The 23148-nt window shown below is 36.8% G+C and overlaps 1 protein-coding gene across 1 annotated transcript in view; it reads left to right on the top strand.

Moving 5' to 3' along the window:
* Positions 1–4628: 4628 nt before the first annotated feature.
* The window catches only part of LOC141297409 (src kinase-associated phosphoprotein 1-like), a 35648-nt gene continuing 17128 nt past the window's right edge, over positions 4629–23148 (top strand). The window contains exons 1-5 of the mRNA XM_073827847.1: positions 4629–4839; positions 5572–5677; positions 6333–6358; positions 6558–6674; positions 22066–22146. Of these exons, the coding sequence (XP_073683948.1) occupies positions 4800–4839; positions 5572–5677; positions 6333–6358; positions 6558–6674; positions 22066–22146 (370 nt within the window). The 5' untranslated portion in view covers positions 4629–4799. The remainder of the gene's footprint in view (positions 4840–5571; positions 5678–6332; positions 6359–6557; positions 6675–22065; positions 22147–23148) is intronic.

The raw sequence follows: 23148 nt of genomic DNA on the forward strand, positions 1-23148 counted from the left end.
ATATTTTATTCAAACAGTATTCAAAAAGAAAGCAGTTATTTTATTTAAACAGTAAAAAATATTTCACAATATTACAGATTTTGCTGTATTTTGGATCAAATAAATGCAGACTTGATGAACAGAAGAAAATTATATTAAATAAAAAACATTAAAAATCTTACTGTTCAAAAACTTTTGACTGGTAGTGTATCTTCTTTTGAATGCCACAGGAAAAAATAAATGCATACTGTTTCGGAACAAGGATGACTTTTTTGGATGAAAATTCTGTCATCATTTACTCACCCTAAACTTGTTCTAAACCCGTATGAGTTTCTTTCTTCTGCTGAACACAAATGAATATATTTTGAAAAATGTGCGTAATCAAACTGTTTTTGGTCCTCATTGACTTCTATAGTATTTTTTCCCTAAGTCAGTCGGGATCAAGAAGGGGGTACTTTTATGTTCAACTTAAGAAAAAAACTCCAAGAAAGCCTGGAACAACTTGAAGGTGAGTAAATGATGACAGACTTTTCATTTGTGGGTGAACTATCCCTTTAAGCATATGCACAAGAATAGATGCTTCTCTGATAAGTTATCTGAAAACCTATAATTTTATAATATGTGACCCTGGACCAAAAAAAGAAGCCATAAGGGTCATTTTTTATTGAGATGTATACATTATCTATAAAGCTGAATAAATAAGATTCCCATTGATGTATGGTTTGTTAGGATAGGACTTTATTTGGCGGAGATACAACTATTTGAAAATCTGGAATCTGAGGGTGCAAAAAAAAGAAAGAAAAAAAAGTAAATATTAAGAAAGTGGCATTTAAAGTTGTCCAAATAAAGTTCCTAGCAATGCATATTACTAATCAAAAATTTACTTCTGAAATATTTACGGTAGGAAATTTACAAAATATCTTCATGGAACAAGATCTTTACCTAATATCCTAATGATTTTTGGCATTAAAGAGAAATGATCATTTTAACCCATACAATGTATTGTTGGCTATTGCTACAAATATACCCATGCTACTTGTGACTGATTTTGTGGTCCAGAGTCACATTAGCTCAGAAGTCCCCAGAACTATCCATTTCAGCAGCTTCGAATGGTACTAAAAAGGTAGCTATTTGCGTATAAGAAAATTAAAAACTGAATTTACTCAAGAGCTGTAAGTGAAAACTGTTCCTCTAAGTTCACAGTGATTGATATGTGGGTGTTGACATACACTGATACCTTCGAAATCCTTTAGACAAACTATCATACTTTCCCCCATCTACTCTGGAAATATTTACCACACAGGTCCTTAAACACCCACACAAACATCTACTAAAGTGCTGCCTGTAAGTGCCTGAAGTGTCTTGTGCATGTGTGGGGAGGTTAATTAGCAGCAAGGAGCAGAACTGAGTTCAAAGGGTCAAACCGGCGACAGAGATGAGCCGAAGGCTTTGCACGGGCCGAAATGTTTTCATACCATTTAACAGGAAACGCATTATGAGCCGATTGATAGTAATTGAATCTCATAATGGGAAAGACGACAAACTCTGAAACTGTTCCAGTGCCTTCATATTGACCCCTGTGTCTCTCGAGGGGTGTGTGACCATGTTGGAGTGTGATTTCTGTCAGGTCGGGGCCGTTGAGAAGGGGGGGACTCTCAGATGACAGAGTTCTGCCCCTCCCCCAAGTGAAACGCAAATGAAAAGGAATGCAGAGATAAAAAAGCCTGTGTTCCCAGATAAGGGGACAGAAGAAAAGAGTAGGCGAATGCTAAAAGAGCTCTCTTGGGGAGATGAGAGGCGCTGATGGCAGTGTTGGTGGTAGGAGATCATAGCAGGTTCCTCTCATCAGCCCAGGCCTGTGTTTGATACTGGGTCTTTGTCGCTCTTTCAGCTGTGCATTGTTGGGAGGTGTAATCCCGGGCGGATTACAAAGGCAAGATCCTTTCATATGGCTGTGCCCAGCAGGCAGGAGGCAGTGCTCATGCTGGAGTGGAGGGCCACGCTCATTCCTCTATCTAACTTCACAACGGGGCCATAGCTGCAGGGACAGTGACGCAGGGGTCATTCGGTCATGTCCTCTCCTTGGAATTCCTCTCCCCCTTTTCCATTCAGATGTTTTTCTTTCATGATCTCCTTCCACCCTGTACCTGTGCACAACGCCTTACACCTAACTAACTGGTAAAAATCACAAAATACTCAATATGAGCTCTAATGTTTTTAGAGCCATGTTGAATCAAATCTTCATTGTAAAGACTTGAGTGAGCTCTTTTGAACTGTCCAGAAAGCGACCATCAAGCAATACTCTGGAAACAACCCATAACACCCTTTCATCGTGCCAACGACTTTTGCATAGGCAATCATCATTAAAAAAAAATCTAGTAGGCTATTACATTTGGTCTTAAAGGCAAGGCTTATGTTAGTGTATGTATAATGTATAAAGGTCCTTAGGGTAAAAGTTTCATTTGACTTGATTTTCTTTTCTCCAAATACATTAAATAGAAAGAAAATACACCATAGCACTTTCCTAAACTTGTTTGTCGCAATGCACTGCAAAATGAACCATAAAGTCATCACGTGCAATGATGATTCTGATGAAATTAAATCTAACATATAATCATTTTTTGATTGCACAATTGTTTAGCTAATGAGAATCCCTCAAATGATCATATATATTTTAAGACAAAAATAAAAACAACTCTATTATTTTTAAATTTGTGCTAAAAGTGTTAAAGAGGGCTAGGTCTACTTAAAAAGTTACATTATGTTTTTTTTTACGTTTTTAAAATTATTGTTTTCTCCTTTTTTTTTCTTACAAGTATTACGTTGGTATATGTACACACACACACACACACACACACACACACACACACACACACACACACACACACACACACACACACACAAACATGTTGGGTTGGGAAAGGTAGGAAACGTTCAGCATTTCGTTGGTTTTTAAAAATCTTAATTTGGTATGATTTATAAGCTTTTTTTTCTCATGCGGAACTATGAATTCCCTAACTATGTATTACAGTCAAACCAAAAGGTATTCAGACAACAGATATACATTTATTTTTTGCTGGTGGGTGCAGGACAATAGTTCATTTACATAAGTGAGGATAGCAAAATAAATTAAACTGTGACATATTATATGCTACCCAAAAATCCATACAGTAGACTACCAGTAATATTGAGAAGAATTTGGGACCAAAACTATTCAGACACTTTGACCTGACCATCTCCTGCTTAATTGTTTTTTTCTTTAATTGCTAATGCGACCTTTTTACACCACAGACTGAACAAAATTAAGCATTGCTTGGTATTTGGTCAACAAATTATTGATAGTTGTGTTAATATTGTCATAATAACAGTTGTCTGAATTTTTGGTTGATTGCAATCCATACCTTTCTATGATGAATTTGTTCTGACAGTTTAATTCTGAGTTCTTGTCATATTTTATCACCATTTTCTATATATATATATATATATATATATATATATATATATATATATATATATATATATATATATATATATAGTTGGCCTATACATTACCCTAAACATTATTAAATTGTTCTTGCTCTGATTAAATTCAACTATTAATGTAATATCTTTAATGTAAAGACCAAGATTGTGCTGCTCCAATGTGATGCAGTCCTTCGTCTTTCACATGCATTAAGTGCTCTCTCAGCATCAAACTGCTGATTCAGAATTTTGCAAACAATTGTGAAAGGTAGGCAAAAGCTTTTGTGATATGATGCAAATGAATCAGAGAGACTGCACTGCATGAACAAGAGTCATTCGACTGAGGAAGTGTAGGGCAGACCTGGGTGTGTATGCAAGACAATATACAGTTTAAAATGAACTGTTTAACTAATAAAAAAATGAGCTAAATCTGATTATCACAATAAAATCATGAAACATTTAAAATGTAAATATCTTTGTCAGTGTCACGGTGCACCTCGGTAGCGAGGTAGATTAACAACAGCACTCTTTGATACTAGTTCTGTCATACAGTTTAGGGTGAGTAGTTGATTTCTAAAGTAGGCTACTTTGTTGCTCCAAATATAAAACGGTACCCGTAGCCCTGGGGCGGATGTGTTACGATTGGCTCGCCCGTTTTAAAAAGAATGAAGTCGTAAACGTTAGCATAAAATGCTAATATTTCAGTAGACGCACTTGACTCGACCAACACAACGATCATTTAAGCAAACTAACTTCCGTAGGCCTACCTTCTGTAAACATTTAGTATCTTTCAAGGTGGAGAAAACATGGCCACTACTTGCACATCAGACCCCGATGGTGTAGTCATGATCGATGGTTGTGATGTGAGAAAGTAGTTAGGGCAAACAATGAGATTAAAAAGAGCTGCAGCGGTTTTGATCTCAGCCCGTGCTGTTAAATCGTTGTAAACGAAAACACTTAAAGCGATGACAGCAAATTGAAAACGGTGTACTCAATTGTGTTTTAACTGGGTGGATAGTGTAAAAATTAAAGTATGGCAAAGTAGCAATATTTAGAAATTAATTTGACCTTAATTTCAGACTCAAATCAGTGTGTCACAAAGTAGTTCGCCTACACCTCTTTACCCTCGTTTCATTTTCACAACAATGTGCTTGCACTTCCTCTTCTTCTTCGCTTCGCGAAACGGTTCGTGTGTGTGGATATCTCTTTCAATTCCTTTTTATTTCACAGGTGAATTCGTATTGTGGGATGACAAGTGACCAACAAGTTCATTCAGAATTTCTTTGACCTTCAATTGTTAACATCAGCATATTTTATTAGCCTTTATTTCTGTTGGAGTCTTACTCAGAGAGTAAGAGATGGGGACGGTTGTTGATGACATCAGACAACTATTAAGAGGTATTTTCCATTGTTTCATTTTGTTGTGAATTTTTTTCAATATGCTTAAAATATATATTAGGCTATGTACCTATTTATATCAGTATAGTTTGTCATTATAGTTTTTGTTATTAGGGTAACCTGTGACATTTGAATTAAAAAAATGTGTCAACTTATTATAAAATAGCTTGTTTTGATTATTTTTAATGGGAATTCAAAAAACATTTTTCTTCAGAAGAATTGCAAGTGTCTGCAGCTAATGCACTTTCACAAGTTAGAGTTAGTTTGCCATTTCTTTGTAAACAAACTGTGGTTTATGATCTTAAACCTTGACTACAGTCTATTTTATTGTTTCATTAGTTTTATTTTCTCTTTTTATTTATTAAGCTTTGCTTTGTTTGCTCTAGAGTAAAACATTTTGTACAAAATGGCACTGCATGAATGATGCCATCAGGAGATGTTATCTCTGTTCTGACACACAGACAGGATGACTATTGTCATCTGCACTTTCTGACGCCTGTGACATTTGCATGAACAGAACAATTCTTCGCATATTTCATAACATGCTCTATTGAGTAGCAATAACACATGAGTTAACGGTCAGATTTTTCCTCTTTCCACATGCTTTTAAATTTTTAGTGTGCTAGTTCTTGAGCAAAAATATTTACATTGACTTTTTATTTGTCATTATTGCTTGCTCGTGTTTGTATATTACAAACAGACTAAATGTTGTTTCATCTTTTTTTTTTTCAGACTGTGAGCTGTTTGTTTTTGAAATACTCCAGGATGAGAATCTTAGTATTCCTGCTCGAGAGGCCAGGGAAATTCTCCTGCGAAATTTTAATTTCATCCAAAAGAGGTGAGGGATGTCACAGTATGTTTTATTCATGTGCAACTATCAGAGCTGACACATACTTGCTCCTTCCATTTTGTACTGTACAAAAAGTAATTTTTTTGAAGCAAATTATTCACAGCTTGAGTATCCGTGCTCCCAGTTGAGCTACAAATGAAACACAACAGTTAACCAGACAGGAAGCAAATTGCACAGTTCTTCTATTGTTGTCTTTTAAGAGGCAAGGAGTACAATTACAGCGCTTTACAGCGTTGGAGTGGTTTTGTGGTTTGCTGTGCTGAAACAAGGTGTTTGCAAGGAGACCAAGCGTACTTTTTTTTTTCTTCAGCACTGGGTTACATGAATACTTAGCTGTCATTGCATCATTTGCAAACGCTGCAATGCTCTGCTTTACAGATGCATGTGTTTACACAGATACTCATCCTGCTATCAATCCAACGCCTCTTCGATTCTTTTAGAATCTGTAGTACGCCTTTCATTGCAGATCAGAAATGTTTATGTAGACTAAGAAAAATAGTGGAACAGTGCAAACCACTTCATGACCTAAGTTATTATACAGTAATCCTTTTTATTAAAATTGTGAAGCCCATTTGTTTAGGAGGTTATTTTACTCTTTACAAGATGTTGTTCTCTAAAAGCATTTTTAAATCCTCTTTTGCAGACACCCACAAGAATTCCCCCACAGATGTAAGTGAACAGCTGTTTCATGATTCTAATTAATTGCTCACCGAGATTTCCGTTCAGATTCTGACTTTCCCCGAACAATGGTTCTTTAGAAAACAAGCCGGTTTCCTCCCACAGCATTTTCATTTTACGTATATAGGTTGAATTAACTCCACAAAGTTTCTACTTTGATAAAGTTCTTGATTTTTGTTTTTTATCCTAGTTGAATCCAATCTTGAGGATAGTTCAGATGACAACCGCAGCTCCAGTCTGGGACGCTCTGCCCCCTCAGATGATATGTCAGTGGCCTCTGACTACCAGGAGGAAGGTGCTACTGAACGTGAGTTTGTGCAGATGAGCATGTTTACTCATATGTCTAATGCATGTAAGATGTGATAAGTTGAGACAGGAAACTTGTCTAAAGCATCTTTAGCACATTTCATGTTGTGGGGGTTTCACTGGTAGTGATGAAATACCCCAGTGGAGGTGTTTGGTAACAGATCACCCTCTAGTGGATTCCCAGAACTCTGCTGCTGGCATTGAGAAGTGTGTGGAGGGGGAATGAGAGGGTGGTCTTTACCCTCCATACAAAAGAGATGAAGCGCTCCCTCTAGTGGCAGGCGAGCGGGACGCTGAGGTTCTTGGGGGTTAAGCCGTGGCATGTTTGCCTGTGTTTAACAATGGTGTCCAAATGTTAGCTTTCTTGTCCTTCTGACACCAAGTATATTTACACTTGTATAGCCTTGAAAAACGTGAACAGGAACAAAAGTTTAAAGAGAGGGAAAAACAGGATGTGCCACAGATTGAAAATGGCCCAAAATCTGGGTTTTGTGTCTGCTGATTGTTTTTTTTACTAAAATGGGCAGTTTGCTGTTGCTTCGGGCCATGATCTGTGACTGATCATCCTGGCTTCGCTATAACCAGCTGGTCTTGAAACTCAACCCTGTACCTGAGGGGCGTTTTATCCATTTTCTCTTCTTTATCACTCATCATACAACTGACAATTTTCTCAGAGGGATCAAAAGCCTGCAGCTTTGCAGAAAAAGCTAAAAGAAAATAATTAAGGGACATTCAAGTCAATAGCATTGATCTCTAGTGACCGGCAAAGAGAAATCAGATCTCGTTTTCTCTCATTTTTTATTTATTTGCTAGATTTTTTTATTTTGTTTTTTTTTCTGATTGAACAGAAAAAAAAGTGTCAGGCTTCGCCATTGCTATTTGTAAAAGCCATAAATTCTTGTTTTCATCTTGAATGCGCCTTCTTGTTCACTGACACGAAACTTCTCACCACCCTGGTAAAAATGAATACTCCATCGTGCCATTTATTTTATATGTTGTTTGTAATTTAGCAACAAAAGGGGTCAAACCTGGATGTGCTCCTTTGATTCGCTTCTTTGCCGGAAAAGGCATATAAGTCAAAGAGGAGTAACTCGAAGAAGATTCGCATCATGTCGCTCTTTCAATAAAGATAATGACCAGCAAGGGCAAGTGCAGTTCAGGGTTCATGTTTAGTTCACCAGTTGGGAATCTCACATCAAACCCTACGAGAGGACATTTGGAATTTGAGCGGGAGAGCATTTCGGAGCATATGAAATTAGAGAGATTAAGATTGAAATGTGCACCTTTTTCAGCAATTGAGATTTGGTTTGTTTTCTCATTTGCCTTTTATTCAATAAAGGCACTCTATGCTAAGAGCCCTTCTTCTTTTTATTTTTTTTTTTACTTAGCTCGAGTGAATGAAAAACAAAATGCATATGTGATATGAATGAGTTGGTGTCCTTGCATGCTGATATTTTCAAATTTACCCCATTGTAGCAGAGGGTAAATATAGTTCAGGCATTCAATTCTTGCACCGTTACTCGCTCGGTGATGTCACATGCCCGCCTGTGTGAGGAAGGGAAATTGACTGTGTCTGCTTGTGCTCTAACCTGACTGGAGGACGAGGCAGCAGTTGACTCGTCGATGGGAGGAGTCAGTGTTATTTCATTTAGCCAGCGCTGCCTCCCTGTCTCCAGAGGGAGGTTTGACACTAGATTTGTTATAGCTGACAGGAACAGATGGGCGCTCTATTGTCAGGGCCCCTGTCTGTATGGTAATGTGAACTGAGTTTCACCCGCAGACCGCACGGTTGACCCCACCGTGCCTGCAGCCTCGTCTGGATGACAGCAGCCCTGCAGCCGAGGATGAGAGAAGCCCAGGGCAGGAGGAGCCTCACAGCGGGGTGGATATTTTGCCAGGTCAAGTTTAGGAAATGCAAAAGTTGGAGAAAGAAGAAACATTCGTATCACTCTGAATGCCCTGAGTGGTAGATAAGCTAGGGGTGATGGCTAAAATGATAAAAACATCACACACAAGACCCCAATCCACCAGTCATTTCAGTAATAATAACAAATAGAGCAGAAAAGGTGTATGGTTTGTCAGCCTGACAGGAGTTTGTGTGTTTAAGAGGCTAATATCAATGCATGTCCTATCAAAGGCTGCACATGCTCTGGGCTCTTTGTGTGCACTGACTTGATTTATGTCCAGAAACAAAAGCCCCTCTCGTTCCTGTTATCTTACCCCACCACAGCTCTACAGGCAAAGCCGGAGAAGCCAATCAGAAAGGCCAAGGATTCAGAGTTAAGTTGTTTCTTTATCGCAAATTAGATCATCAAGATGTAAATTTGATTTTTTTTTCCTCAAGATCTTACAGCTTCTAAATTAATGGTTGTGTTGGTTAGGAAATTGATTGTTGTAATGAATCTCTGGAGAGTCCAAAAAGAGCTCGCATCAATGAAAAAGACATTTTAGCTCGGCAATTAAGCGACCCGTTGCCAACTAAAGTGACCAGCCTAACAAGCAAATCTCATTTTCGTCATCATCACGGTTACTGTCAAGGATTTTAGTCAAGCTCTGAAGTCTGGCAGCCCCATTTTGTCATATTTGTGACCCAGGACCACTAAACAAGTCTCAAGTAGTACAGGTATATTTGTAGCAATAGCCATTGATTAATAAATGATTAATTTTTCTTCTATGCCAAAAATCATCAGGATATTAAGCTATAATATAATATGTTCCATGAAGATATTTTGTAAATTTCCTACCATAAATATATCAAAACTTAATTTTTGATTAGATTTTTAGATTTTTTTCCTCTCTCAGATTCCAGATTTTATCTCAGCCAAAGCTTGTTTTTTCAGCTTGTTTTAAAAATGTACTCTTATGGCTGGTTTTGTGGTCCAGGGTCACATTTATCCTAATGCAGTGGCATGTGGCCACACCGAGGTGAAGTCCTGTGATTGTAAACACCTTACATGACCTCAGCGTTTAAGTCGCCGTCAGCTGGTACTCATCCACGTAGCCTCTTAACTCCATACACTTTGAGTGTTTCTTCCTCCCTACAGTAAACTTTTGACCCCTGGGTCTTGTTCTGGTCATTTGGTGACCTGTCTGAACTCTGTCTAGGGCAACTGAGTCTACATTATTGACCTCAGCTGCCATAGCAACACACAGTTCAAATAAAGTTTCACTGGCTGAACCATCCATTCCATCCATTCTAGTAATCATCCATTAATTTCCTCCAATCGCAATTAATATTCTGCTACGGTTAGAAAGAGTAAAGTATGAGGCATTGGCAGGCTTCATAGGGCACGTTAAATGACTTCGGCAAAGATGACACCATCTTTCCTCTGCGCTGTCGTTTTCCCACCCTCTGTTTCCCTTCGCATTAATTAATTGAAATAGACACATATTAGAGCCGAGCATCCTCAGTGCATCGCTGCTTCTGCCATGCGGGTTCAAAAGTTCACCTCCCTCTCAGAAGGCTACGATGCTGCAAAAAATGCTGATATTTGCTCTCGCTCGCTCGGTCTCTCGCTCGTTTGTAATTTCACTGTTTCACCCAAACGCGCTCTCACTTTTCCTCCTGCCCAGTATGCTGATCATTCGGAGGAGATTTTCAATTGTTAATGTCATATCATTGTCAGTCGCCCTATTCATTGTGCAATGATGAGTCAACAGAGCGTACATCACTATATTCATCATGCGTTTTCTTTCATTGGTTAGGAAAATATTGCTTCTGTGTTCGATATAATACGTCTCGGTCTAGTAAAAGTTACTGTGGGTGAGGAGAGGAAGTCTTTCATGATTTGCAAAGGATGAAATAAGCAGAATAGGAAGTCACAACCTTGAGTGTCTAATCTTCTTTGCAGCTTGTCAGTATCGCAGACAAATGGCAAAACGATTCAATGCTGTGGGTTCAGCTAGAGGTTAGCCTTCCCAGGTACCTCCAGCTCTCTTTCTCGCTCTCTCTCTCTCTCCTCTCCCCCTTACCCATCTTGCAAATGAGAATTTGATTTTTCTCTCCACTGGATTCCATTTCTGGAGATTGATGAAGTTTCGATGCAAGGCCCAGGTGGCCTGATGCTTTCATTGGGAAACAAATGAAAGCGTGTGTAGGTGTGTTCGCCTGTACACCCACAGGGAGGGAGTACTGTTCAAATGTCTTCTTCTGTGTGTCTTTTTTGGTTTTAGCTAAATGCAGATTTGCCCTTAGTTAACGGTCTGTTGCTTTCTTAATATTTACAAATGTGACCTTGGACCACAAAACCAGTCGTAAGTCGCATCATGGGTACATTTGTAGCAATAGCCAACAATACATTGTATGGGTCAAAATTATTATTTTAAATCATTAGGATATTAAGTAAAGATCATATTCCATGAGTGTATTTTGTAAATTTACTACCGTAAATGTATCAAAACTTAACTTTTGATTAGTAATATGCATTACTAAGAGCTTTGTTTGGACAACTTTACAAGCAATTTTCTTAGTATATTGATTTTTTTGCAATCTCGGATTGCAGATTTTTAAATAGTTGTTATATCCTAACAAACCATACATCAATGGAAAGCTCAATTATTCAGCTTTCAGATGATATATAAATCTAGATTTAAAAAAAAATTACCCTTATGACTGGTTTTGTGTTCCAGGGTCACAAATGCTTTTGTTTCACAAGGGCATTTGTGGAGTGTTTTCACATAGAAATGAACATTCGCTGGTTAAGAACTTCTTTTTTTGTCTTTGTATTTGCTGACATAATCCATTTGACGTTTCTGACTCTTTGAGGTCTGTTCTAAAGCAGCATTTGGAATGTTTTCACATCTTTAAACTGACCAGACAAACCATTTTTCCATGAAACATCTTTCTACCCTATGATTTGTCAGCCTGTGTAGGTATCATTTATCTGTCCAAAATGGAAAATATTATGCTAATTGCCTAATTTACCATATGTTTCAAATTGAGTGTTGAAACATGTAATAATCATAAAAGAGTTTTTCTTCCACATGGCTCTGAATTTGAGTAAGGAGCTTCACGAGTGAGAGACTATATTTAAGTTCAGGAGATTTCTGGCCTGGAAATGCACATTACTGCAGTGTGTGTGATAAAACACAACCATCGGTAACCACCGAACCAAATCATTTTCATGATGACTGGCAGGGCCTTGATATGATACGACCGAAAAATCCTCTTGATGTTATCACAACTTCAGGATTTTCCGTGAAGTGATTTTTTGTTACAACAATGCCTGGCTGCAATCCATAAGCAATCTTGAGCCAATAAAAACACTTCAAGTTAACTTATCCTGCTCTCCTAAATTTTAAAGAGTAGCATAAGGTGGAAAATTGTCTCCAGATTTGTGTTGTGTATATAATAAATTATTTAAAATAAAGCACAAGTTTTATTTTTATAAAGAGGACATTGCTCATATATGGCTGGATTAAGATTACAGATGTGTAACTGTTGGCTCTTGTAGTTTTACCATTTAGCAGTTGAAGCCTTTGAACTCACTATTTATTTACTGACGGACACGAGCGGTTCTGCACTGTAGACCTATACAGAAATCCACAAAGACAACATTTGTACCCAAATTACTATAAAGATGTTTAGTAAGTATTTCAAATATGAATTGTTCGCTTTGCTTCTTGAATATAGTTCTGACATATGTATACGGGCCTATACCGAATGAAAATGCTTATTTAACTCGAAACTAATTTCTCAAAAATGAGAGAATCCGAAAATCGCGTAACAATATAACCTTCGAAAAAGCTAAAGTATTAAAAATATGATTATATTTGGAAACGAACGATGTTTCACAAAATGATAGTTAGTTAGGTTATATTAAGGAATGTTGTAAATAACGGCACTGATGGAATTTTCTAGCATTAAAAATAATTATTCGGAGGACCTAAATTCTCAATTGTATAAACAATGTGTATAATAATAATACATATATAGCCTATAATTTATAGCCTATTTATAGCCTAATATGGGCCTTTAAGCTATATGTATTTATACATATATTATTTAGGCTAATTCAATTTACAAATAGCCTACTAAAATAAAATAATATTTTGTGATGTCTTATCCCGGTTCACGAGTTATAATCTTTAAGTTAACAGAATAAATTAATAAATGTAAAAAAAGTTTTAAATGTGATCGGTGTCTATAGTTATAGGCTTACGAGAAAGGGATTTGTTAAAACCTGACAAATCGAGATATATCCTATAAGCCTAAACACACACTAAATATAACATTTGTGAGAAACATGGAGAAATGTTATTAGCTACTGTTATTTTTATTAGGATGTCATTTAAAATCTATTCGTTAGACTATGTTATGTTAGATGTTAAGATTCTGCTTTGACGTTTTATGTATGTTTTATATATATTGAATTATTTCATATCAGTCAGTGTTGTCGAAGTTCAGTTTCCTTCAGAGAGCACTCTGAAGAAACCATTCACTTTCACTTATCACGCGCCCCCTGGTGGACTAAAACTACTGCAATTCTCTTGATATTTACACGTTTTATTGACTATAAACTAAACGACACTTTAAGCTATCACTTAGCACTATCGAATTTCGTGTTATTCTGAAATGCGAAATCTGATGATTTTCTCTCACTCATTCTCTGTTAAATAAAACAGACCCACAATAGCAGTTTTCTGGAGTTTATCAGACGGCCATAAATACCTGTGTGGCACACATGTATGTGAGCGTTAACAAACACGTCAAACTTTACGACCGTACTGCATTCCTCATGTGATCGATGCTCGATATCATGAATCTTGATTTGCCGTCCGCAGACAGTCGACACGTGTCCGCTGGCATATTTCATCGTTCTTGTATCAAAACTGCTCAAAGAAAACCTTAAAAACAAACATATAAGACAGCGGAAGTTTCTAGTAGTATTATTTAACATTTTTAATGTTTGTTTATATATTATTTACAGTCGAAGTGAACATGTGAAAGCATATAGGCTAATTTAAATCAATTAAATCGATATCAGCTGCAATACGGAGACTAGCATTATAATATATTTTGTTTTAAAATTAGTGTCAAGTACGAGAAAACGTGGATATAAATTTTTTAGCATTTACAATTGGAAACGAATGCAGGAGAAATGCCTAAAAAACAGCCTAAATGTAGCCTTCTGTCCCATTCTGTGCAATCTTTGGGTCCAGTTGAAATAGACTGTTAAAAACCCGTCTGGTTAGCCATGATATTTTTATATATATTTTTAATATAGGCCTATTTTTTAAAAACATATAAATTAAAAGCTGTGTGATGCTATATTTTAAATAAAACAAAATTAACTGCTTATTAAATGATAACAGTTATTTAACATCCATTAACATGATCCAATCCAGTTATAAGACAGGAAAAATGATACATCCTTACCTCCTTTTTTTTGGTCCTGTAAATCCCTTATATTTGTACAGACTTACAACTTGCACTGTCACCTCTGGAGGGTGGTGGGCATATAATTTAGCACTGAAGTTATTTTCTAATTGGTTAAACTGCTTTTACAATTCTTTCCGAAATCCAACACTCCCCATCTCAAGCCTTTTTTTTTCTTCCCTTATAGGAATGTCTCAATTTCTCCCCACATTCAAAACATTCGCTTGTGACAGAGTGTCTTGTAAATGGATCCAAAATTATATTGAACAGTGAATAGAAACAGCAGCAGCAGCAATGCAATATTTAAAAAAGAATTAAATAAATAACAAATGCTTGCCTGAATTATGCACTCAAAGGCATTTAATGCCACAATGTAAGTAGTTTTCATCTTAATTTTTGTTAAATACAAAGGTGTTAGATAAAGATCTGTATATCTAGTCAGTTTTAGTTTCTTGTGTAAAATAAATGAACAATTTTCATTTTTGTAGCATTTATTAAAACAACACAAAATAGGGACCTGCCTATAATTCTTGTTGAAATAAACACACACTCATTTTTATGGTATATTCATTTTTAGTTAGTTAATTTTTCTTTGTGAATTGGATATAACCGTCGGCACCGAATTCCAGGCTTTCTCATGCCTCAGCTCCACAATTTTAAGTATATTTCCACATCTCGCCGAGCTCATTTTTCTTTGCGTCCATGTGTGATGATGCCACAGCTTTGGAGTCATATCTCCTCTGGCTGTCGCACCCCAGTCCACCTCTCTGCCATTTCAGGATTATAGTATTTGCAGTTAAACTTTTGAATGGATGTCATAATATATGGGGGTAAAATTTATAGAGCTCTGGTCTCTGGAGCTCTGGCGGAGGACCCCCTTTGCTTTCCCTGCTCATTGCCAGACTATAAATTTTCCTCTTGTACGGTGCGGCTCGTCAGTAAAGGAACAATGTTGTGGCACTAAAGCATGCTAAATGGTTTCCCACATCATGTGTGAAGCCCACAATTGCGCATTTAAACAGAGGCCGGCTAAAGGTCCGTCCTGGAATCTTGTAAATAATAAGTAATACTGCAAAACTGTTCAGGGGCTGCATGATTTCAGGTCTCATGTTGTGAATAACAGATCCTTTTCATTCAAATTGAATCAGTTCTTGTTAAGGACAATTTAGAGAGGTGATGTTCAATTGAGCCATTCACCTAGGGATCTCTCTCGTTCAGTCTTTCGCTCCCCCCTCCCTAATGCCTCTCCTTCTTTTTTCTCACCCTCCTAATGTTTGCTATGCGCAGGCATCGCACAGAGGCCACTGCCTTTGCCGTTAATGAGGAAAAATGTGTCAATTTGCTGTTCTCTGTGTGCAGTTTGCGTATTGGTGTGCAGTACAGGGGGGTTAAGGATGCTCGGAGTGCTCCTTTTTTCTAATCAAGTGCTGTACAGGAGAGCGCAGTAATTCCGGTCTCTCCATCTCTCCCTGATCAGCATTCCTCCCCTGCCTCTCCCCTCAGCCCCCCAGGGACCTTCGTGCCTTCTGTTTCACCTCATCTCTGAGGTTCACACGGAGGTCAGCCACAGGCCTGTGCGTCCCGTGCACACGGCGCGTAACTGGGAGTCATGGATAGGGCATCGATCTGATGCAGATTTCTTGTGCTGTTTGTATACTGTATATGCAGGAATCTTGTCTTTTTGGCTTATTGCTTGATATTGGATTTTTTTTTTTAATTGATCAATATTGCGTGTGTATATGTTTAATATACATGCTAGTAATTTAATAAAACTCTTAAATGTCATCGAAATTAATATTCATTTTCATACTGTACATTCAGTACAATTCAGTTGTAGCATTAAAAATAAAAAAGAATTCAGTTTATTTTGACAAATGTGAACCTGGACAACAAGACCAGTCATAAGGGTCAAATTTTGAAATTGAGATTTATACATCATCTGAAAGCCGAATAAATGATACAGTATTTGGCCGAGATACAACTGTTTATAAATATGGAATCTGAGTGTGCAAAAAAAAAATCTAAATATTGAGAAAATTACCTTTAAAGTTGTCCAAATTAAGTTCTTAGCAATGCATATTACTAATCAAAAATTAAGTTTTGATATATTTAAGGTAGGAAATTTACTAAATATCTTCATGGAACATGATCGTTACTTAATATCCTAATGATATTTGGCATAAACAAAAAAAAAAACAATAATTTTGACCAATACATTGTATTTTTGGCTATTGCTATACAAATATACCTGTGCTACTTAAAATTGGTCCAGGGTCACAAATTAGTATACAACGGATATAACGGATATCAGCTGTAACATGAAAATTTAGTGTATTCCTATTTGTAAAATTTGGTGCATTATAACGGAATGCCTCAGTATGCAAATGTAATGCAAATCTAGACATGCAATCTTCCCAAGATATTTAATAATTTGATCAGTTATATGCATTTTGATAATTAGAAATGACAAACAGAGAAGAGAAAAAAAAACATGCATATTATTTAAAATATACAGTCAAACCAAAAATTATTCAGATACCAGACATAATTTTTTATATTTTTTTTACTAGTGGTTGCAGGACTCTATAGTTCATGTAATGTAAGTGAGCATAGCAAAATAAAGTAAACTGACATACTATACCCAAAAATTCTTCTGACTAAGAGTAAAATTATTCAGACACCTTGACCTGACCATGTTTTGCTTATTTGCTAATGCGACCTTTTTACACCACAGACTGAAAAAAATTAAGCATTGCTTAGTAATTGGTCAACAAAGTATTGATTGACTTTTTGGTTGGTTGTAATCCATGACATACCTTTTTATCTGACATTATCAAGATGAATTTGTTCTGACACAGTTTAACTTAATATTTTATCACCCTTTTTGTGAACTATAGTGAATAAACTGTGATAATGTGAGAAATGTTGAAGATGTCTGAATAAATTTCGGTTTGACTGTATAATTTTAATTATCTGACCTTTGTCAGGTATTTAGCAAAGAATGACAACAAACCTAAACGTGTACATAAATCTACATTTTGCCTCATTTGTGTCTTGTGACAGGCCTTTGCATCTGTCACTGCTGACTGTGCCCTGTCATTGACTCATAGCCACTCAACTGTGATGCTATTTAATGGTGTTTTACATTAACTTCCTCGGATCATTACAGCATCAATCAGATTTTTATAGCTGGATCGCCTGCTGTGCTCATAACATCACCTGTGAGCACAGTATTAATGCGTGTTGGTGCGGATGTTAAATGCGCACAGAGCCCAGCTTTATTATACGATATGAATACCTGATATGAGCTTATGACGAACGGTAATTAATTAAATAGTATATGAGGTTGTTTGTTCGCCGCTCATTTGAGACCTGCTGCTCTCGCTGTCAAATTTTTCCATGTCATTGTTACAAAAGGGTTCTCTGCTGAATGAGTCCGTGAGGAGTAAACACAGCAGCCCATTGGTGGTGGCAGGCGGTGTGCTGTGGAGTGATAGGAGTAGTGTGACCTGGAGCTGTGCCTACCTCCATGTTGCAGAAGGAGGGGGAGGGAGGCTGGGCTGGCCATCTCTCGGTTCTCCCGTATCCCGCCGAGCTCCTCTCGTGGCATCAGTCGCTGCTCTCCTGCTGCCGTGGCACTGATGAACGTCCCTCTGCGTGGCACGCTCAATGCCTCACTCCACCAATCTCGCCCTGCCACATCGCAGAGGCCGTGCCATGCATCACCACAAAGCGTCTAGGAGAGCGCCTGGAGGAAAGTCATTAGCTTTGTGTCGCTCTCTTTCTCCTCTCTCCACATCTCATTGTTTTTGTGTGCCTCTGCTGACAAAATCAAGCTTGGAATTGGACGTCTGCTTGGCGAAAACTAAATGTATAAGCACTCTGATGTATGCTTTTTTTTGATGCTCCATTTTTGTCTTTGAATACTTTGTGATAACAAACAACATGAGGAAATAAAATAAAATAAATGAAGTCGGAAAAGGCTAAACAGCACAAAGCCTCTGAGAACGATGGTGATGTAACACCCTGAAATATTCATAAACATCCACAGCACGTTTAAATGGAAATGATTGGACTTATGCTAATTAAGGAGGGAGAATGCAAGGGGTGAGAGTTAAGAAATCTCACTGCTCTGAATAATTAAAAATGCAATTTATAGGCGAAATGAAAATCCGGTGCCACGTGCATTTTTTATGTCACTTTAATAGTTCTACAGAGGTAAATGATTTTGTTTATGATGGTTTCAAATGTGCATGTTTAGAAAAAAACATGTAGAATTTAAGAAAACTGACAATGTAAGAAACAGGCAGAAATGTAACTCCCTGCCTTTTTGGCAGCTTTTTCTCCTCTGTGGCTTTAAATATATCAAGCTCTGATTGGTTTGAAGGAAATGACTGAAGTTAAATGTTGCGTCTGTTCGGCCAATCAGAATCTTGGGTTTCCTTGGAGACAGTTCAGAATAGAAAAACATGCCATTTTTTCTGTAGGTGAAATGTTTGGTTACACTGCTACCCTGTGGAAGAATCACGAATACAGTGACTGGCCAGAAACGCCCACTGTTTGGTTTCCTCAGAAAGGCAGGTCGTAGGTTGTGAAGAATGACTGAACACAAATTCGCCATTCATTTTGCCATTGCTTAAGTCTCTGACCGCACCATGGGGTCAGACAGCAAGGCCTGAGGAAGAAGGTTGTCAGTAGGTGTCTGAAGATTAGAGAGACTGTTAATTGTACGCCATTCTCACATTTCTTCTGTTTATTCTGAACTATTACCGGGGCTTGACCTTTTAGATAAATGAACAGAGGGGGATGTGGATGGATGAGGGGAGTAAAAGGTGTCGGGACGAAAGCGCACAAAGAGAAAAATGAACAGAGAAGTGGCTGGACCGGGGCCTCGGTTTTTTCAGATGATACATCAACTTACCCTTGACAAACACTGTGTAGTTCAGTCGTATTTATGACGACGTAGATGTGACCGTCTATACAGAAAAGGCTCACGTGTGTTCGTGAATGTGAGCGAGGGTCAAAGGTCTCCTTTGCGAGATGGTCATCTGTCTGATAAACTGGACACGTAACATGGCGGGCTACAGAGCTTGATGGTGATGTCACGCAGACTGGGTGCGTTTGATGAGCTGAGTCTTATTTATAGAGGCATTAGATTCTCCAAGCTGTTGCGCTTATCGTTGTTCTTCTGACATTTTTTTTCCAATGACAAGATGGCTGCACAGTTGACTGCATAACACTGTCTGTTTTATGCATCGAATGGCAGCCTTAGCTCAAAGAGGAGAGATGCCACAGGAATCGACATCAGCGTGCAGGGAAGGAAGCATCTGCTCGTGTCTAAATGAGTTTTAAATAAGTCTGGTAGCGTGCCCGGAGGCCCACCTGTCGCCTACGCTCTCTTTTAGCTCTTGAGGTTTGAAGTTGATGAAAGCTGGATCGCGAGGGTGAGGATTTGTGTCTCGTTTCCCCGTTTGCAGCAAATTATTCGCCTGCGCTGCCACTCTCGCATGCCCTAGAAAACATGCTAAAAATAGGTGCGTGGGTGCAGATTAAAGTGCAGCAAGCCCTGCGCCACATTTTGATATATTCTTATTACAGTTGTCATCATATTAGCAGTGCCATCAGGGTTTTTATCGGTGTGCTCCCTCTTCCCCACACCATAGAGGTTATACCACCTTATGATGACAGGAAAAAAGGGGGTCAGAAGGATTTTATTTTTAAAGAAATTATTCTTTTATTCAGCAAGGACACTTTAAATTGACCAGAAGTGACAGAAAATAAAACTGTTTTTTTTTTTTTTTAATTCTCAAATCTGGATATTAGTATTTCTAAAGGATCATGTGACACTGAAGACTGGAGTAATGGCTGCTGAAAATTCATCTTTGCCATCACAGGAATAAATTACATTCTCAAATATATTAAAATAGAAAACAGTTATTTATAACTGTAATAATATTTAATACAATTACTGCTTGTATTGTATGTTTCAAATAAAATCAGCCACATAAGAGAGCATATCTTAATAAACTTCTGACAAAAATGTAAAAAAATCTTTTTTGAACGTCAGTGTGTTTTTATATAGGCCTTTCTACAGAACTGGTCCAAGGTCAAAGTTGGAAATGTCTTGGAAAAAAAAAATTCTTTTGTTTTTATTTCTATGTATGCAGTTGTATAATATCCGAGGTACACATTTCTAGTAATTGTGCATTTAATTCTCATATTGTAATTTCAGGAAGTTTTGGAATATTTGCCTCTCACCAAATTTGTCACTACCGAAACACAGTAATAATAATTTACTTAGAAGGGTTATATTGATTAATTAATTAACTAATTAATATTTTGCGTACATCGACATTGTAAATAAATATATGTTTTTAGAGGTAAATCCATAATTAAATTTTTAACAATATGTGACCCTGGACCACAAAACCAGTCTTAAGTCGCTGGGGTATATTTGTAGCAATAGCCAAAAATACATTGCATGGGTCAAAATGATTGATTTTTCTTTTATGTCAAAAATCATTAGGAAATTAAGTAAAGATCATGTTACATTAAGATTTTTTGTAAAATTCCTACTGTAAACCTATCAAAATGTAATTTTTGATTAGTAATATGCATTGTTAAGAACTTGATTTGGACTTTAAAGGTGATTTTCTCAGTATTTTGATTTTTTGCACCCTTAGATTCCAGATTTTCAAATAGATGTATCTCGGCCAAATATTGTCCTATCCTAACAAACTATACATCAATGGAAAGCTTATTTATTGAGCTTTCATATGATGTATATATCTCAGTTTTGTAAAATTTAACCTTATGACTGGTTTTGTGGTCCAGGGTCACATATGTCTAGTGTGATTTGTGAGGTTTGTTGTATTTTTGAATCCAATTTTTCTTTGTAAAAGGCAAAAAGTTGATCATACTGATCTCAAAGTTGAGGATTCATTCGTTTGAAAATACATTGAACCAATCACTATCATAACATCTTAGTTGATAATTCAGTAAACTTCACTAAACATCACGTTTCGTAGTAACAGCACATTTTCGGTAGTGACAGTAATGCTTTGGTAGCGACCACATCACATTACAGAATTTTAACTTGCATACTAAAACACTACTTAACCATACTAAAATACAAAAAATTGCATACCTGTATTAAAACTTTGTTTATTTCCCCCAAATGTAAGGATTATGTTTTCCCTTTTGTTACTACCGAAAGACACACATGACAATTCTATGAGAAAATACCCAAAAAACAAAGATGTCACTATCGAAATGCCACCAAATGTTTTGTTACTTTTGAACCTAGCTCAAAGATGCTAATCAGCACATGGTTAGCTAGCACAGTTCTAAACAGTTGTACACATTTAAAAACTAAATGTTAGGGAATAACTTCTAAAAAAGTGTGCTTAATTGCAGAAAAAAGGTGTTCGGTAGTGACATTGCTTGAAGTTCCACAAAGATTTTTTTGAATTTTGAACACATTTACTCTAAAAATGATGAGACCTATCTATTCACCATGTAGCTATAAGAGAGAAGGACACAGGGGTATTTTGTGATCATAACTTATGGGTTTAGTTAAAATCAGTCTCAGCCAATGGACTAAAACATACACGTTTCGGTAGTGACAAGAAAAATGGAGGACACATTTTTTACATAAAGTTTCATAATTTACAAAGAAAATAAAACATTTTTTTTTTAAACTTCACTTTTTAAAGGAATCAAAAAAATACTTTAAAAAAATATTTCAATATCATTTTCATGAGTTGAAATTTATTGGTTAGGGTTTGGGACAGCCACCTCCCAATTAAAAGTACCCACTAAATGATGATTTTATATATATTAAGCTTACTAATATTTTAAATATTATTGTGGGTTTCAATATATATTAATGATTATTTTAATTGTATAAGCATAAGTGTTACATTCCATGTTTGAGTAAATATGTTACTTACTCATTTTATGTGTCACATTAGCACACTATTTCACATTATTTCCCTTGATTTCTGATTGACAGTTTTTGAAGAGATCCCTCTGGTGGCTGCTCAGGACCTGAGTAACATCCTAAAGCAAGGCTACCTGGAGAAGAAGAGACGTGGTAGGAGTCTTTAAAATTATAGCATTATAAGTCACTTAAAGGGATGGTTCACCCCAAAAAATAAAAAGTCTGTGATTAATTAATCACCCTCATGTCGTTCCAAACTCGTAAGACCTTTGTTCATCTTCAGAACACAAATTAAAAAAATTTTGGATGAAAACTGAGAGCTTTCTGACCCTGCACAGACTGCAATGCAAATTCCACATTCAAGGCTCAGAAAGGTAGTAAGTCGGGCTTGGAATCGATTCCAAAAAGAATCGATTCCTCGATTCCAAGGCAAAAGTTAAGGTTCTGTTTATTTTGTTTCAGTGTATCGTTTGCTAATTTTGCGCAAAGTATACTGTTAAAGTATATTATTCAGCTGAATTGTGGACACACTTCATGTCTTGTTTTAAATGCATGTCCACTGCTGAGCTATGGGTTATGACTAATTTCATTGCAAAGCAGACAAAATTACAATTCAAAATCAGTCAGAGCTACAGAAAAATCCTAATTTTTACAAATGAAGCTTCTTATTATGAGAAGGCTACTTTCTACAACCTTTATATACTGCAGTCATTGCGAAATTAGCTTCCTTCTATCTAAAAAACATGAATCAAAAAAGAATCGAAAACAACAGTGAGGAATCGCTTCTTGGAATCGGAATTGATTCCAAACATTTCGGAATCGAACAGCCCTAGTAGTAAGGACGCTGTTAAAAAAATAGTCCATCAGTGGTTAAACTGTAAAGTTATGAAGCTACGAGAATTAAAAATTAACAACTTTATTCAACAGTTTTGTTGTGGTATGTGAATGTGTCAAAGACTGAGATTTTTGTTTTCTTTGCGCCCAAAAATATATTTTCAAAGCTTCATAAAATAAAGGTTGAACTACTGATGTCACATGGACTATTTTAATGATGTCCTTACTACCTTTTTGGGCATTGAACATGTCAGTTGTGTTGCTGTCTATGCAGGGTCAGAAAGCTGTTGGATTTGATCAAAAATATCCTAATTCGAGTTC

This window comes from Garra rufa, chromosome 22 (assembly GCF_049309525.1).
Source record: "Garra rufa chromosome 22, GarRuf1.0, whole genome shotgun sequence".
Classification (NCBI taxonomy): Eukaryota; Metazoa; Chordata; class Actinopteri; order Cypriniformes; family Cyprinidae; genus Garra; species Garra rufa.